General features: G+C 48.1%; 1 protein-coding gene across 1 annotated transcript in view; it reads right to left on the minus strand.

The window, feature by feature from the left end:
- Positions 1–16,941, minus strand: part of BAALC (BAALC binder of MAP3K1 and KLF4) — a 34,203-nt gene extending 17,262 nt beyond the window's left edge. Inside the window, exon 1 of the mRNA XM_049773940.1 lies at positions 16,718–16,941. Coding sequence (XP_049629897.1) covers positions 16,718–16,877 — 160 coding nt within the window. The 5' untranslated portion in view covers positions 16,878–16,941. The remainder of the gene's footprint in view (positions 1–16,717) is intronic.
- Between the last annotated feature and the right edge of the window lie 586 nt (positions 16,942–17,527).

Consider the following 17,527-nt stretch of genomic DNA (forward strand, 5'->3'; position numbering starts at 1 on the left):
AAGCAGGCTGAGACATGCTTCTGTCTGCTGAGATGTCAAGTTCATGCTTCCCATGCCCTTTCAACAAGTCCCTGCAAGGTTCCAGGAGCAGTTGCCTTTGGCTTTGCTTTCAGTTCTGTCTGTTCCTGGTGGAAGGAGGCAGCTTCTACCGCAGAAGAATCTGCACACTATCACTGATAAAATCAGTGATGCATATGCTCTAGTGCTGTGACAGGGCAGAGTTTAGCTGGAGTAGCCAGAAAATTCCTCATCTTTGTCCTTGGACTTCGCAGGCTTCCTGATTTAAGGTAAAACAGTGCTCCTGAGTCACAAAAAGGACCCCTATGTCACTACTCTCTTCTTTTTCTATTTTCCCGCTTTTCCCTTCCTCTGTATTCCCTTCCTTTCTTCCTTCATTCCTTTTTTCTTCCTTCCTTCTTGTCTTTCTTCCTGCCTCCCTTCCTCCCTTCCTTTCTTCCTTCTATCTCTTTCTCCTTTCTTTTTTTCTTCTTTTGTTGTTGGGCTATACTATATACTCAGCAATGCTCAAAGGGACAAACAGAAAAGTGAGGGAGAACATGGGAAAATGGTCATGCCTCCGCTCCTTGATACAACTCAGGAGGAGAATAGGGCACCCTAAGGAAAAGGGCTGGGAATGAGAGTGGGACTATGGAAACGTGAGGCTAAGAGAAGCTGATCTAGATGGAATTAAATGACCTTTGCAGCCATCAGGGCCCACCAACAGTTAAAAATCCTATTTGGGAGCTGGAGAGACAACATCACGAGCAGAAACTTTACAGTAGGAGTCCAGGATTTGAGTCCCCGCCCCTGCCCCTGTCCCAGGACCCATGGGACAACCCTTGAGCAACTGCTTTGGGATTTGTCCCTAAGCACTGCCCAGTGTGTGAAACCAAGACAATATTTTTAGTAAGTAAGACTGTAGGTGAACCGACTGCAATGAAAGATGGAATCTGAGAGCAAGTCACTGGGAGAAAGCAGGATGAGCCTGCCCTGGGGTCAGCTCTAGGTCACTGAGAGAGGGGGTACAACTCTGTTCTCTCCACCAGGTAGCTTGCCTCAGCTGGCATGCCAGGGCCTGTTGCCTGCCACACACTGCTCTAGGCTCCCCAGCATGGATAAGTCAGTCTGTTGATGGCTTGCCTCTATTTTAAGTTGACCCCTATAGTCCTTGAGATCATAGCCTTCACCCCCAGCCACACACATACACACTGCCTGTACCCACAAGTGAGCAAATGTGGGGACAGAAGGTGGTAGGTCATATCCACCAACCCAGTTTTGCCCGTCCACCAGCCAGAACCACCATCCTCCTCCCAATGGCTGGAAAAGCACCAATTTCTGAGGAGGAGGTAGAGGGTTTAGGACACACCAGCAGTGCCCAGGGCTGACTTGTGGCTCTATGCTCAGGGGTCACTTCTAGTGGAGCTCAGGGGGACCATACATGGTGCTGGGGATATATCTTGGTTTGGCTACATGCAAGGCAAGCACTTAACCCCTGAATTTTCTCTTCATCCCTTCTGTGATGTTTTTGTTTGTTTGTTTTTTTTTGGTTGGTTTTTTTTTTTTTTTTTTTGGTTTTTGGGCCACACCCGGCGGTGCTCAGGGGTTACTCCTGGCTGTCTGCTCAGAAATAGCTCCTGGCAGGCACGGGGGACCCTATGGGACACAGGGATTCGAACCAACCACCTTGGGTCCTGGATCGGCTGCTTGCAAGGCAAACGCTGCTGTGCTATCTCTCCAGGCCCTATCAACAACTTTTTAACTATGATCACACACAGTGATTCAGTTAAAAAATTTAAAGGAAGCACTCAAAGTTGAAAAAAATACAAGATACTGAGCATGGCTTTCTCTTCCCAGGGAAAACAGGAGAGGGAGCAGAAAGCAATGCAACAGGGTCTGAGCATGGAAATGAACTGGGACTGACCAACCCAAACGCCGCTGTGCTATCTCTCCGGGCCCTTTGTTTGTTTTCAATGATTATGACTAACAGAATTCAAGTAGGATGGCAGGGATCTCTATCTCGTCATGTTGTACATGTGCTGCCTAGCACAATGTGGAGTGCAAAATAAATGCTGAACGAACACTTGTCAAATTTAAAAATGTTTTCCCCTACGGAAGACTTTCCGTAATGATGGCAATAATAAACAACAGGCCCTCCTCATGCCCAAAGGAAAACTGAGAAATGAGACACCCCACATTAGCACATACATGTTTACATGATTTAATTTGATGTCACAGTTTCTTGGGTGGAAGAGATAGCAGGTAGAGAGCTTGCCTTGCATGCGTGCCGCTAACTCTGGTTGGATGACCAGCACCGCATATGATCTCCAGAGCCCCACCAGGAGCATAGCGTCAGCTGTAACCAAAGGTTGCCTTGGAACACTGCTGGCTGTGATCACCAACACCCCTTTTCCTTCGATGCTCTTATTGGCTCATTATTGGCATTCTAAAAGATTTTAGGGTCTCAGGGCAGGATTTGGGAGTAAGGCTGTTGTGATCTGAGGTGTCTCCAACCTTCCACTGCTCAGCCACAAAACAGAGTAGAAAGGAAGGGTGGCAGAAGACAGACTCAGGGTGCCCCTGTATGCATCAGGGTGAGGGAAGGTCAGGGTGTAGATGGGTTATGCTAACTTCCAGGATTCCTGTGGCTGAGCCCAGCCTTCTCCACCCAAGCCCCAGCTCAAGTGCCCTTTAGGGGTCAGTGTGCCCTCTGCGCCACTGTCCACAGGAACCATACCACAGAGAAGAATCCCAGAAACAGTTTCCTGGCATTCAAGATCAAGAGATCAGATGCAATGTAAGGACTGAACCCAGGCTAACTTCGTGCAAGTCCTGTCTCCAGGTCACATCTCCCCAATGTTAAATTACTGCAGCTGGTTTCTTCTTCACAACTGATATTGGAGGCAACGTCTTGTGGCCTTTTAATTTGCCAAATAAACTGTGAAAGAAATCCAAGCTCCTTAGTACAGGAGAAAAGGGGCTTGTCTGGCAATGCATCCCACGCTTACATATTCTATCCCAAGTGCCACATATGGTCTCCTGTGCAGAAAGTTACATGATACTTGTCTTCTGCATACATAACAACCTGTGGTGTGTACTTGCTGACTGTGCACATTTGGGGTTCTTTTTGGTTTTGGTTTTGGGGTGTTTTTTATTTTTATTTTTGGTTTTGGGTTATACCCAGTGGTGCTCAGGTGTTACTCCTGGCAGGCTCAGGGAACCATATGGGATGCCAGGATTTGAACCACCATTCATCCTGGGTCGGTTACCTACAAGGCAAACACCTTACCACTGTGCTAACTTTCCAGCCCCTGTATTTGTTTTAAAGGAAAATGTATGAGGCCAGAGAAAGATAGAGTACAGTAGGTAAGGCATTTACCTTACATGAGGCCAACCTGCATTTGATCCCCAGCACCCATATGGTCCCCTGAACTCAGCCATGATCCCTAAGCACAGAGCCAGGAGAAAACCCTGAACACTGAGTGTGCCCCAAAAGCCAAAAAAAAGTTACATAAATAAAGAATAGACTTAAAACAAAGCTTTGCACTAAACAGCCATCAAGCATTCCCAATGCACCTGGCTCAGAGCTGGGAACAGCATAGGGAAATGAGTAAGAGGTTTGGTTCTTCTGCCTTGGTAGTGCTAAGACTGCCAGGATGCCTGAAAGGCTAAAACTCTGGTTCTTATCCCCTCATTGCTTTGGACACATCTTGAACCAGCTGGAAATTGGTACTGGTTTATCCACCAGAGTTGGGAGTCAGCGAGCATTAAGGCTGCTCTTCAAACTCTAATGTGTCTTAGATCTTGCCCTTAGGTTGACTGGAAACCATTTCACATAATACTGCTTTCCAAATATGAAGAAGGAAATTCACTGAAAAGCATGATGGAGGCTCAAGTAGGGTGCTTGTTTTGTGTGCAGCCATCTTGGGTTCAATACCTGGCATCCATTATGGTTCCCCTGTGCACTACCAAGAGCAATTCCGAAGTACAAAGCCAGGAGCTACCGCTGAGCACCACTGGGTGCTAGTATGTATTAAATATATGATGTTATATGATATGATAAATATATTATTTTATATTAAGTATACAAAACTATATATAACATGCATTTTATTTTCTATTTCTTATTGATATACTGTGATTTATAGAACTATCAATGGCATACATTACATTTTGATTATTTTGGTGTTTGGGGCCTGTGTTTCTCAGGGCTCACTCCCAACTCTGAGCTCAAAGCATGAGACCAGGGTCCTATCTAATTTCAGGACTCACACCTGGGCTGGTTGCAATGCTAAGTGTACTGTACTAAATCTCCAAGCCTGAAGACTGCAATTTCTTACCAGTATAAATCGTTGCATTACACATTATGAGAACTGCCCAATAATAGTTTGTTACTAAAAGTGACCTTATATTTTTCTGATAAAGGCACCCATATATTTCTTTGACAGTCTTTGATCTCCTGGAAATGGGACATGTTGTACCTAAACTAGCAATGTACTTGCTAAAGAACAAGGGGTCTTTTTCCTTTTTCTCCTAAACTATTTACCGAGTCATCATGGTTTCCAATTGTGTCATTACTATTATTTTATGCTTTAAAAGCTACTATTCTGCATCAGAATGTCACTATTAATCCAAGGGTTCTTCATGGTAGAAAACCTAAACCATAACTAATGGTCTAACTCACAGAAGAGACAAATATACTCCTGAGTATCTCTAGGGCTGTCATCTTCTCCTAAGTATTTCTAGGGAAGACACTTTCCTCCTATTTCTAGGGATGACCTTCTCCTCCTGAGTATTTGTAGGGATTACCATCTTCACAGAGTGAAGATATATCTTCATTTACAACATGGTTATAAAACCCCACAAATGTGGGGTATACATTTTTATTTATTATCAACTTTGAGTAGAGACTCAAGGAAGGATGATAAGAGAGCACTGGAACCAGCTCCACTCCCACCTGTCTCTCAGAATTCAGATATTACACAAGAATCTGTCCTTCCCAGGCTCACAGGTCTATCTATCCATCAGAAGACTCTGTCACCTTCCCATCACCAATGATTTTATGGGTTGGCCATAAAAACCCAGAAGCAATCTATTAGGAGACGAACAGGGCTCTGGGAAAATGTTTCCTTGACCTTCTAGGAAGTCTCAAAGGAATTGGTCTCTCTTCATCCCATGGGAATTATAAGAGGTAGCCATCTTCTTCTGAGCATTGCTGAGATGGCCATCTTCTTTCTGTGGACATTACTGGGAATGGTCATTTTGTTCCTGTGGGTGTTCCTGGGCATGGCCATCTTCCTCCACCAGACAGTACTGGAGATGGTCAACTTCTCTCACAGGTGTTGTTGGAGATTTGGGAAATGGTCGTCTACTTCCTCCGGGTGGTGTAGAGATGGCCATCTTCTCCCACGAGAGTTGTTGGGGATGGCTTCTTCTTTCTTTGGGTTTTCCTGGAGACAGTGATCTTCTTCCTCTGGGGATTGTTGAGAATGGTCACCTTTTCACCCAGGATATTGTTGGAAACGGTCAGTTTCTTCCTTTGGGTTTTCCTGGGGATGATCGCCTTCTTCTGAGTATTTCTAGTAATGGCTACTTCCTTCTCCTGACTATTTTTAGGAGTGGCCATCTTCTCTTCCTGAGTATCTTTAAAAATGGTTATCTTCTCTTCCTGAGTATTTCTAGAGATGACCATATTCTTCCTCTGGGTACTGGTAGAAATGACCATTTTCTCTTCTTGGGTACTTCTTGAGGTGCCCATCTTTTCCTTCTGGGCACTGGTGGGGATGACCATCTTCTCTTCCTGAGTATTTTTAGGGATGGCCATATTCTCCCCCAGGGTATTGCTGGGAGCGGGCATTTTCTCACCTTGGGTACTGGTGGAGATGACCATCTTCTCTTTCTGGGTACTTTGGGGAATGACCATCTTCTCTTCCTGGGCACTTTTTGGGATGACCATCTTCTCTTCCTGGGTACTTTTGGGGATGACCATCTTCTCTTCCTGGGCACTTATGGGGATGACCATCTCCCCCAAGGTATTTCTAGGGATGACCATCTTCTTCCCCTGTGTACTTCTAGGGATGGACATTTTCTCACCCTGTATACTTCTGAGCATGACCATCTTCTCCCCCTGGGTATGGCTGGTGATGGCCATCTTGTCCCCCAAGGTATCTTTGGGGATGGCCATTTTCCTTTTGGGTTTGTCAGAGTTGGTCACCTTCTTCCTATGTTTTTTGGGGGGAGTGACCGCCTTATCCCCAGGGTGATCTTGACCACATTCTCCTCTGAGTATCATCAGGGACGCCACTTTCCCCTGAATATTGTTGGGAGTGACCATCTTCTTTCCCTGTGCCTTGTTGGTGATGGCGACCTTCTTCCTCCTCGGTGTATCATTGGGGTTGGCCATCTGCACCCACTGGGGGATGCTGGAAGAAGCTGCTCTCCTCCTCTGGGTTTTTTTAGGAGTAGCCCCCTTCTCCGAGGGGTGTTGTTGGAGGCAACCATCTTCTTTCCCAAGATATTGCTGACCATATCTTTCCCTGAGTAAAAACAGGGAGGCCATTGCTTCCTGAATGTCTTTGGGGATATTCAACTTCCTCCTCTGGGTGTTGAGGGGGAGGGCCATCTTCTCCCCATGGACATTGTTGGAGACAACTATCTTGTCCCCATCAGGATCTTTGGGGATTATCAGTTTCTCCCTCTGATCATCATATTGGGGGGTGATCATCTTCTTCCTCTGGGTATCAGGGATATTCACTTTCTCCCCCTGAGTATCTTTAGAGATGATCATCTTCTTTCTCTGAGAATTAGGCATGGCCATCTTTTTCTTCTGGGTATTGTTCAAAATAGTCATAAAATGGGTGGTGGTGAGTTTGCTATCAGGCTGAGGACTTTGCTCTTGGCTAAGAGTGGCTGGATAGAACATAATTCAAATTTCTCACTTCAGCCCTGGTTGATGTGAGACTACAAATTTCCCTACCTTTGAACCAGTTTAAATTGAGTTTTCTGTTACTGGCAGTTGAGAGCTTTCTAACTGAAATCCCCCAACCCACGCTGAATCTGACCAAGCCTTCTAGAATAAAGCTGCAGGTCAGGAACACTCTCCAACAGTTGGGGGGGTGGGGGGGGAGGTATCCTCTGTCTAGGATTCCCATCAAAAACTATTATTTTTCTCTTAAAATTATATTTTCTAAACAAAAAACCAAGAAAATCACTGAGCTCTTTTTTCATCATTTTCCAGGCTAGCACTGAGAAAAACCACTTTCATTTTACACTGTAAAATGCTTGGCTAAGGCACCTTACGACCAACATCCCCCCCTTATTAGAGTACATGTAAGAACCTATTTACATGGGGTTTGTCTCTTAAGGAGTCACACACACACACACACACACACACACACACACACACACACACACACACACACACACACACTACAGTTGATGAGAAATTATGAGATAGCTCACTGGGGTAAAAAACAAAACAAGGGGCCCGGAGAGATAGCACAGCGGTGTTTGCCTTGCAAGCAGCCAATCCAGCACCAAAGGTGGTTGGTTCGAATCCTGGTGTCCCATATGGTCCCCCGTGCCTGCCAGGAGCTATTTCTGAGCAGACAGCCAGGAGTAACCCCTGAGCACCGCTGGGTGTGGCCCCCCCAAAAAAAAAAAACAAAAAAAAAAACAAAACAAAAAAACAAAAAATAAAACAAAACAAAGACTTAAGAGAACGATAAGCCTAAAAGGAAAAATGGGAAAGAAGAAAAGTATCTGTCATAGAGGCAGGCTGGAGGGACACTGGTGGTGGGAAATGAACACTAGAGTTGTTGAAATATTGTATAATGGAAATTCAACTATCAACAACTTTTTTTTGTTTTTGTTTTGTTTTTTGTTTTGTTTTTGGGCCACACCCCGGCGTTGCTCAGGGGTTACTCCTGGCTGTCTGCTCAGAAATAGCTCCTGGCCGGCACGGGGGACCCTATGGGACACCGGGATTCGAACCAACCACCTTGGGTCCTGGATCGGCTGCTTGCAAGGCAAACGCCGCTGTGCTATCTCTCCAGGCCCTATCAACAACTTTTTAACTATGATCACACACAGTGATTCAGTTAAAAAATTTAAAGGAAGCACTCAAAGTTGAAAAAAATACAAGATGCTGAGCATGGCTTTCTCTTCCCAGGGAAAACAGGAGAGGGAGCAGAAAGCAATGCAACAGGGTCTGAGCATGGAAATGAACTGGGACTGACCAACCCAGAGTCAAAATTCAGTCTAGTTTCTGTGCACCAACATTATTTTTCGTTTGTTTGTTTTTGGGTCACACCTGGTAGCGCTCAGGGGTTCCTCCTGGCTCTATGCTCAGAAATCGCTCCTGACAGGCTCAAGTGGGGGGCCCTATGAGATGCCGGGATTCGAATCACCGTCGTTCTACATGGAAGGCAAACACCTTACCTCCATGCTATCTCTCTGGCCCCTTTGTGGCCTAACATTCGGACCTGCTTGTGCATCAGAGAGAGGACTCTGGGACAGGGAAGTGACCCAATAGTCAAAGAATATTTGTCATAGATTCTGATTTTGGCCCCACAAACGCATACATAAGAATAAGGGGCAGCAAAAAGCACCCACATGACCTTTGGGATGGTGGCAGAATGACACAGGCAGGCACAGGGATGTGGCTTGCTTTTCCAGGCTCTTTGGATCCCAGGGGTCACAGATGGACTGGGGCCAATTTATTTGCTCAGTGAAGTACTGGGGGTATCATTCACTTAGGGGGTTCATCTCGTGTTTCCCAGAGAGGCTTCCCACGATATTTGCAGCATGAGAATGGATACTTTGAGTTGAGAGTTTAAAGGAAAGCTCTGTGTCAAACAAAGGCATGTTGGTTTCCAGTGAGCATGGTGACCTCACCCTTATTTATTCTCCCATAGTTCAGTAGGTCTGAAGACCAAGTGCCACTTTTCCCAGTGTCCCTTATTGGTCTGGAATGTTACGACCTGTGGGTTGGGCTTCCCACAGCTGCCTCTGAATCCTGTGCCCTGTATCTCCGAGGATGTCTCCATGGGGAATGGAAATTGAACCCCTTATGTTCATTCAGGAGAAGAGATGACCACTGAGGTCCTTCATGGATCCGTCAGCCCATTGTCCAAGGAAATAGCTATCTGGTGAGCATCCCAGTTCTGGGGATCAGGCGTGTTGCTAGAACATTGGGGGTCAGTCACACAAGATGGACACATACATTCACAGGCCATTTCTATGAGCTTTTGAGGTGCCAGTGGGCAAGTCATCAGTTCCCAACTGTATGATGGGCTCGGTGGGCTCAGTTGCCCTTTTGGAACAGGTGTAAGGAAATGGTGCTGGGCCCTGGAGAGATAACACAGGGGGAAAGGCACTGAATTTGGACACAATTGATCCTACTTCCATTTCCAGTCCCAGCACCATCAAAAATAAGACCTGAGCACCACTTTAAAAGGGGGTGGCCCTTCCCCTTTAAAAAGGGAAGTAGTGAACTGGAGCTATAGCACAACTGATAGGGCATTTGCTTTATATATGGTTTAATCCCAGCATCTCATATGGTCCCCTGAGCCTGCCAGGAGTGATTTCTGAGTAATCCCTGAACACCATCAAAGACTGCCTACACTGTGCTAAATGGGTCTCCCTCTTGGAGACCTCCAATGCCTGACGAGTGGACACTCTCTTCAGGTGTGACCAAAAAATAAGGTGGGAAGAGTGTCCTGGGTCCCCAGGTATCTAGAACCACTCTCCATCACCAAACTGTTATGTATTTAGAGGTCCCTTTGATGCAAGTTTGCAGACACAGATATGGTCAAAAAGCCAGAAAAACCTACCCAGCTCTGTGTGTCCCAGGTTCGGCAATCAGGCCCTGGTGAGCCCAACATAGGGTGTTCAACCTTGGTTCTCATCAAACACACAATAGATTCTCCTCTCCTCCCTGGAGTTTGTTTTTGTTTTGGGTGCTAGGCCGGGATGGTGGTGGTGGTGAGACTTCCTGGACAACCAAACTGGCATCACGCATTTACTCTTTCTTGTGTGAGAAGACATCTGGATGGAGGAAGTGATCGGGGATCCTGTCCCCTTTCAGAGTCAAGTGAGTCACCAACTTCAGGGGCTTGAAGCCTCCCCCATGATGGGGTCATGCTGCTGCTATCTTTCCTCTCTTGGAATTGTCTGCATTTGGGACAAAAGACCCTCAAAACTAATGGGAAAGACTCAGCCTCCTCCTATTGTCTATGGTTTGGATGGAGTATTTTTGAGGGGTCCAGGACATACCAATTAATGCTCAGGGCTTACTCCTTGTGGTGTTCAAGGGACCATCTGGGGTGCTGGAGATGAACCGGGTGCCCTTTCAGTGTGCTATCTCTCCAACTGCCCATATTATAGTAAGAGAGGCCCCTCAAAGCCCCTGGAAGACACCCCAGGAACCTCAACCCTGGTCTCACAGGTAAAACCCCAATGCTGACCCACTTCCTTCTGTGTTTCTCACTGTTGATTTTCCCTAAGGGATGAGCACTGCCTGTGAGACCACAGCAAACAGATTCTGTCGAGATGGTGTCTCGTTAATGAGTGCAGGTATTCTTCAAAGGGTTTGGTAGCCAAGAGTATGGTCAGGCACTAAATTCCTGGGATTCTCTGAGCTCTGGAGTGACCCCTGGAAAGAAAAGGAAAGGAAAGGAAAGGAAAGGAAAGGAAAGGAAAGGAAAGGAAAGGAAAGGAAAGGAAAGGAAAGGAAAGGAAAGGAAAGGAAAGGAAAGGAAAGGAAAGGAAAGGAAAGGAAAGGAAAGGAAAGGAAAGGAAAGGAAAGGAAAGGAAAGGAAAGGAAAGGAAAGGAAAGGAAAGGAAAGGAAAGGAAAGGAAAGGAAAGGTAAGGAAAGGAAAGGAAAGGAAAGGAAAGGAAAGGAAAGGAAAGGAAAGGAAAGGAAAGGAAGGAAGGGGAAGGGAGGGAGGGAGGGAAGAAGGAAGAGAGGAAGGGAAGGAGGGAAGAAGGAAGGGAAAGAAAAGGAAAGGAAAAAGGAAAGGAAGGAAGGGGAAGGGAGGGAGGGAGGAAAGAAGGAAGGGAAGAAGGGAAGGAGGGAAGAAGGAAGGAGGGAGGGAAGAAAGAGGGGAGGGAGGAAGAATGGGAGGGAGGGAAGGAAGAAGGGAGGGAGGAAGAATGGGAGGGAGGGAAGGAAGAAGAGAGCGAGAAAGGGAAGAAGGAAGGGAGGAAGGAGGGAAGGAAGTAAGGAAAGAAGGGAGGGAGGAAGGGAGGAGGGAAGGAAAGAAGGGAGGGAGAGAGAAAAAGGGAAGGAGGAAGGAAGAAAGGAAGGGAGGGAGGGAGAAAGGAAAGGAGGGAAGGAGGGAGGGAGGGAGGAAGGAAGGAAGGACAGACTACAGTGCTAACAGGTATATGCAAGAAGTTGAGGTGAGGAAGGAGCAGGAAGGCAAATCTATTTGGAAGTCAGTCCAGGGGAATTCCCCAGAGGTTCTCACTAAGGAAGGAATCTTGAACCTTTCCTTTTCAGGGGTCACTCCAGAGCTCAGAGAATCCCCAACCATGATCTCAAAGTATTTTGTGGCTGCCTCTACAGAGCTCCTTTGAGGTCCAGCCTTCCTACTCTGAAGACAACACAGTTCCCTGCATCTCTGTGGCACCTTCCAAGGTGAGCTGAAGGCTGCCCCACTCTGGGTCTGTCTCCCCTGTACTATACTAACTTCTCAACATCAAGAATGAGCTATCCTTGTGCCAGATGTCCAATGAATGAGCACAAGAACTATCTTCATCCCTAGATCCCCATCATTGATCCAGGAGCTGAAAAGGCTGGCTTATGCCCCTGGAAAGATGCAGAGTTCAGTGTCCACATTCACCTCATCACTGAGTGCAAGAGTACTCAGGGCCTTGCTCTTGCTCTATTCTGCTGCTCAGTTCTTAAAATCAGTCTAGCCAGGCTCTTCTCAGGACATGCTGCCCTTATTTTATTTATTTATTTGTTTGTTTGTTTGTTTATGGTTTTTGGGTCACACCCGGCATTGCTCAGGGATTACTGCTAGCTCTGCACTCAGAAATCATTCCTGGCAGGCTCGGGGGACCATATGGGATGCCGGGATTCCAACCACCATCCTGCATGTAAGGCAAATGCCTTACTTCCATGCTATCTCTCCGGCCCCTGTTCACCTTATTTTTTTTTTGGTTTTTTTTTTGTTTTTTTTTTTTTTTTTTTGGTTTTTGGGCCACACCCGGTGACGCTCAGGGGTTACTCCTGGCTATGCGCTCAGAAGTCGCTCCTGGCTTGGGGGACCATATGGGACGCCGGGGGATCGAACCGGGGTCCGTCCGAGGCTAGCGCAGTCAAGGCAGGCACCTTACCTTTAGCGCCACCGCCCAGCCCCTCACCTTATTTTAAGTGCATCTCCTTCCCTTCTCATGAGTGGTTCAGAACATGTTACAATCAACTCACCACCTTCTCAGAACTGGCTTATGTCTGCTACTTGGCCACCTCCCAGAAGTAACTTGCCCATAAAGAGCAGAAACTTCCAGTCTAAGCATCCCGGACACACGATCCAAGACTGCCCGGAACTGTGCTAAGTGGGTTTCCTTCTTGGAGACCTCCCATGTAACAGCCTGACTAGTGTATTCTTTGCCCATAAAATGACTTTGCTTTTTCCCTAAACCAGCTTGTTCTACTGGTCAACTCTTTGACCACCACATATCTCAGATCCAGTGGGAGAAAAGGGGATTAAGCGTACACCTTCACAGTGGCATCCCAATGAATCAAAGTGGACAAATTCAACTGAAACCAGTGAGAAATTGGGGAGGGAGTGGTTAGAGTCAAAAGATGGGTGTTTAAGGCTGTCATTTAAATTTTTTTTGTGTTTGTGTTTAAAGTAAAGCGAAGGAGGTAGAACACAACATCATTCCAGGCACATTGAAAAGATGGTACATGTACCAGTGAGGTGTCTAGAACCTCTGTATGTGACTGGCATTAAAGACTCACTGAAGCCAGAGCATCTGATGTCCTCATGTGTCCTTGTGTCCACTGAAGCCTGGTTCTTGGTTACAGGAGGAGGTTCAACAATTCCTAGTACTGTCAGTCCAGTTGGAGTACAGCCAATCTGGGGTGTGGGGGAAGGTGCATGAAAGCTCATGAAGCTCAGTGAGCCCAAACGGTACTACAGAAGGCTCATCTAGCACCAATCAGCCCAGTAAATCCTCACACAATGACTTTAGTAACACCAGGGAGAGAAGGCAATCACAAATGGACTCCTATTAAGCTAAGATTTGATCATTCCGTTTTACAAACAATATGAAATAAATTTGTGCTACAAGGGGGCAGACTGAGATGGTGGGTGGGAAACTGGAGACAATTGGTAGAGAGAAGGTCACACTGGTGGTAGGACTGGTGTTGGAACATTTAGTGCCTGAAACAATGGTATTAATAACAACTTGGTAAATCACAGTGTTATAATGATTCTATTTATTTATTTATTTATTAAGTGTGTGTGTGTGTGTGTGTGTGTGTGTGTGTGTGTGTGTGTGTGTGTGTGTGTGTGTGGTTTTTGGGTCACACTCGGCAGCGTTCAGGGGTTACTCCTGGCTCTATGGTCAGATATCGCTCCTGGCAGGCTCGGGGAACCATATGAGATGCCGGGATTCGAACCACCATTCTTCTGCATGCAAGGCAAATGCCCTAACTCCATGCTATCTCTCCGGCCCCATAATGATTCTTTTTAAATAAAAATGTTCTCACTGAATTTGTGGGCCAATGATATTGAATGAGCTCCCAGCAGAGAAACCAGAGACTCCCAAAGCTTTTAGAGTAAGAAAGAGTAAAACAGATATCCTTGGTGGTTCTGAGGGAAAAAATACAAAGACTGGAGCAGGAGAAATTGAAATAATTCACTTGCAGGCATTCTTCAAAGAGTTTGGTAGTCAAGAGTATGACCAGGTACTAAGTTCCTAGGGTTTCCTGAGCACAGAGCCAGAGGAGTGCTAGTGCTTGGGAGGGATAAGGAGAAAGAGAGGGAGAGAGAGAAAGAGAAAGAGAGAAAGAGACAAAGAATGAAAAAACAAATAGAGGAGGGAATCCTAGGCTCTGCCAGATGTTGCAAAGCAGTAGAGCAAACTTGGGGAGATTTTTAAAAGGTTCTCTGGCTTCCTAAAGGCCAGCTGAGGAATCTAGGGGAGGAACAGTTTGGACAGCAGGAACACCATGGAGAAGAGGAAGAGGAGGGAGTCTCTGAAGGCTGGAAGAGCAGAGGGGAAGGAAGGTGGAGTTCTAGAACGTTCCACAGGTACAGGGAGAGTTGGATCTCGTGTGGCTTGACCAGATAGATGATGTTCTCATACCCTTCCCCACTCTAGAATTCCACCAAAAATGAAAGCAGTTTTTGGTGGTTTTTGCAGTTTTTGGTGTCAGAAGAGGAACTGAGGGGGCAGGAGATGACGGGTCAGAAGCCAAATAAGTTGCCTTTGGGAACAGTGTGAGACAAGAAGGAATTGATATAACCAGGAAAAAGCTTCGAATCACATCACTTGGGGCTGCTGGGAGCCCTCCTACGAGGCTGAGTCTAAATTCATGGGGGAGCTTTCGTATATATGGAGGTGGGGGGGCAGGGGAGTCAGAGGGAGAAAAAAAAGAATAAGGAGCCTGGCTAACCCCTCAGAAGGAGCTGAACCCCAGGAGACTGGCAGCTTGCTAGAATGACCTTCTAAGTCAAGAAGACCTGTCCCCAGATGATGGCACCTTAGGAATCAATATCTTTCCCAACTAGGGGATTCCATGTGACCTGCAAGAATGACCTCTGGCTTTTATTGGTAATCATGGGATAGGGTGTGGTTGGGCCAGATCTGGTGGTGCTCAGGGGTGACTCCTGGCTCTGCACTCAGGAATCACACCTGGTGGGCTTGGGGGAACCTTATGGGATGTCAGCCAAATACAAAGCAATTCCCCTCTCTCTGTACTATCACTCTGGCCCTGACCTCTCTCTTAAGGCTGGAAACTTTGAGCAACTTCCAGTGAAATGGAATGATCATCTACCCATCTATGAGTTCTGTCTATTTGGGGGTGCTGTCCTAGAAATGGAGGTGAGTCCTTGCACAAATGACCATTGGGTGACCAGGTTAACTCATAACCGACAAAACAAGTGAACACAAGTCTCTCAGTTCTCATCCGTGCAGAAAGCCTATCTCCTAATGGTGACCCCAAGGGTGGAGGGAACTGATAGATCAGAAAGGACTGAATATGGGCATATTTAGCCACCTCCATTATAAGTCTCTTACACCCATCCATATGTACACACACACACACACACACACACACACATCATATACTCCCAGTCACCAAGGCAACCATCCCTGAGGCTGTAGTTTCTTCGCACACTCAGTCTTGGAAATGCAGTTTCCCTAGTGTAGCTCAGCTTTTTTGATTGCTAAGAACTCAACTTCCTTGGGGAAAGCAGCGGCTCAACATGTGTCAGTTCCTTTTTTTGGTTCTGGCTATAGTCTGGGGCCACCTGGAGGGGTAGTGAGTGCTCAGAGGGGAACCCTGTGGTACTAGGGACTGAACCTGCAGCTTCCAAAGGCAAAGCGCCTGCTGCAACCCTCAGGTCATGACCTGGTCCTGTCTGGGTTCCTCTGAAGGTTTTTGTCTGCTTTTCATTCTGACCCAGTCTTCAGGCAACACATCATTTAGACGCTTGCGAAAGCATCGGCAGCATACCATAATCACCGGGATTGTCACGGGACAGGGAAAAATTACAGACCAGCAGAGGCGTCTGCCTGCCTGGCGTGGCTTCTCTCTAGGGACCATTACCAGGTTCAAAGACAACCAGGCGGCGGTTCACAGGGAAAAGGAGCCAAGTTGGGCTCTGAGAAATGGAGACTCTGTCCTCAAGATGAAAGGAGGTGCTCCCTTTTGGGAAAGGGTATAGGTGGGGGTGATTGACCCCTTCCTTCCTTCCTTCCTTCCTTCCTTCCTTCCTTCCTTCCTTCCTTCCTTCCTTCCTTCCTTCCTTCCTTCCTTCCTTCCTTCCTTCCTTCCTTCCTTCCTTCCTTCCTTCCTGTTACTTACTGTGCGCTTGAAACCAACCTCATTTCCTCTATCCCATTCACCTCTTGGAAAACACCAACAAACAGAAAGGGGTGAGGGATGAGATCCTCCACATCAAAGAGGCGATTCCTTCCTTTGAATAGCTGGATGACGACAGCCCAGGTAAGGCCCTGGCTGGTCTGCTTCTCTCCTCCCACCTACAGCCAGGAGCAGGTTTGCCCACAAAATTCTCCTGGGCCACTGGGCCTGGGAACTTTGTCGGCCTCTCCTCGCAGCTAGATTTCGGGGTATAGGGGAGTGACACCCCGACCCGTCGTCGCCTTTAAGCCTGAAACAACAGGTCCAAAGCCAACCCTAGTAGTGTCCAGCTAATGATGGGGATGGCAACACCTTTCGTTCCTGGCCACTAGGATTCAGAGCTTGGGTGAAAGAAGCCTCGCTCTTTGGTAAACCAAACCGGGGTGGGGTGAGAATACCCAGACTTGGGGCGGGGAGGGTGGGGACCCAGGCTGGTGCGTTCCCAGGGGAACCCCAAGCAAAGCGCCCTGGATGCCAGGGCTGCTAGCCAGGTGGCTGGCTTCGCCTCGCGCGGTCCCTCCATCCCTAGGGCCTAGGGACAGCACACAAGTCTTGGGGATCTCTCGGGAACCCCCTGCCTGCAGACCGCCGGGTCTGGGTCCCCGAGCACTCACCCGCGTGCAGGCCGCCCGCCTCGGGGCCCGGGTCGGGCGCGGCGGCGCTGGGCAGCGCGTCCGAGTCGGTGTAGGTGAGCCAAGTGGACTCGGTCTCCCGGGTCCAGCTCTCGTAGTAGCGGGGTTCGATGGCATCGGCGCGGCTGCCTCCACAGCCCATCCTCCCGCCGGCCCCGCGCGCGGCTCAGCCCGGCGCGGCCCCGGCCCCGCGCCCCTCCCGCGCCACCCAGGCTCGGCCCCGCGGCGCGTCCGCACCCCGAGCGCAGGCCCTGCGCATCCACCGGCTGGCCCTTTAGGTTTTCCTCGCTCCCTTCCTTCCTTCCTTCCTTGCTTCCTCCCTCCCTCCCTCCCTCCCTCCCTCCCTCCCTCCCTCCCTCCTTCCCTTCCTTCCTTCCTTCCTTCCTTCCTCCCTTCCTTGCTTCCTCCCTCCCTCCCTCCTTCCCTTCCTTCCTTCCTTCCTTCCCTCCTTCCCTTCTTCCTTCCTTCCCTCCTTCCTTCCTTCCTTCCCTCCTTCCTTCCTTCCCTCCTTCCTTCCTTCCTTCCTTCCCTCCTTCCTTCCTTCCTTCCTTCCCTCCTTCCTTCCTTTCTTCCTTCCTTCCCTCCCTCCCTCCCTCCCTCCTTCCTTCCTTCCTTCCTTCCTTCTTCCTTCCTTCCCTCCCTTCTCCTTCCTCCCTTCCTCCCTCCCTCCCTTCCTCCCCTCCTTCCTTCCTTCCCTCCTTCCTTCCCTCCCTCCTTCCTTCCCTCCTTCCTTCCTTCCCTCCTTCCTTCCTTCCCTCCTTCCTTCCCTCCCTCCTTCCTTCCCTCCCTCCT

The sequence above is a fragment of the Suncus etruscus genome, chromosome 5 (assembly GCF_024139225.1).
Source record: "Suncus etruscus isolate mSunEtr1 chromosome 5, mSunEtr1.pri.cur, whole genome shotgun sequence".
Taxonomy (NCBI): domain Eukaryota; kingdom Metazoa; phylum Chordata; class Mammalia; order Eulipotyphla; family Soricidae; genus Suncus; species Suncus etruscus.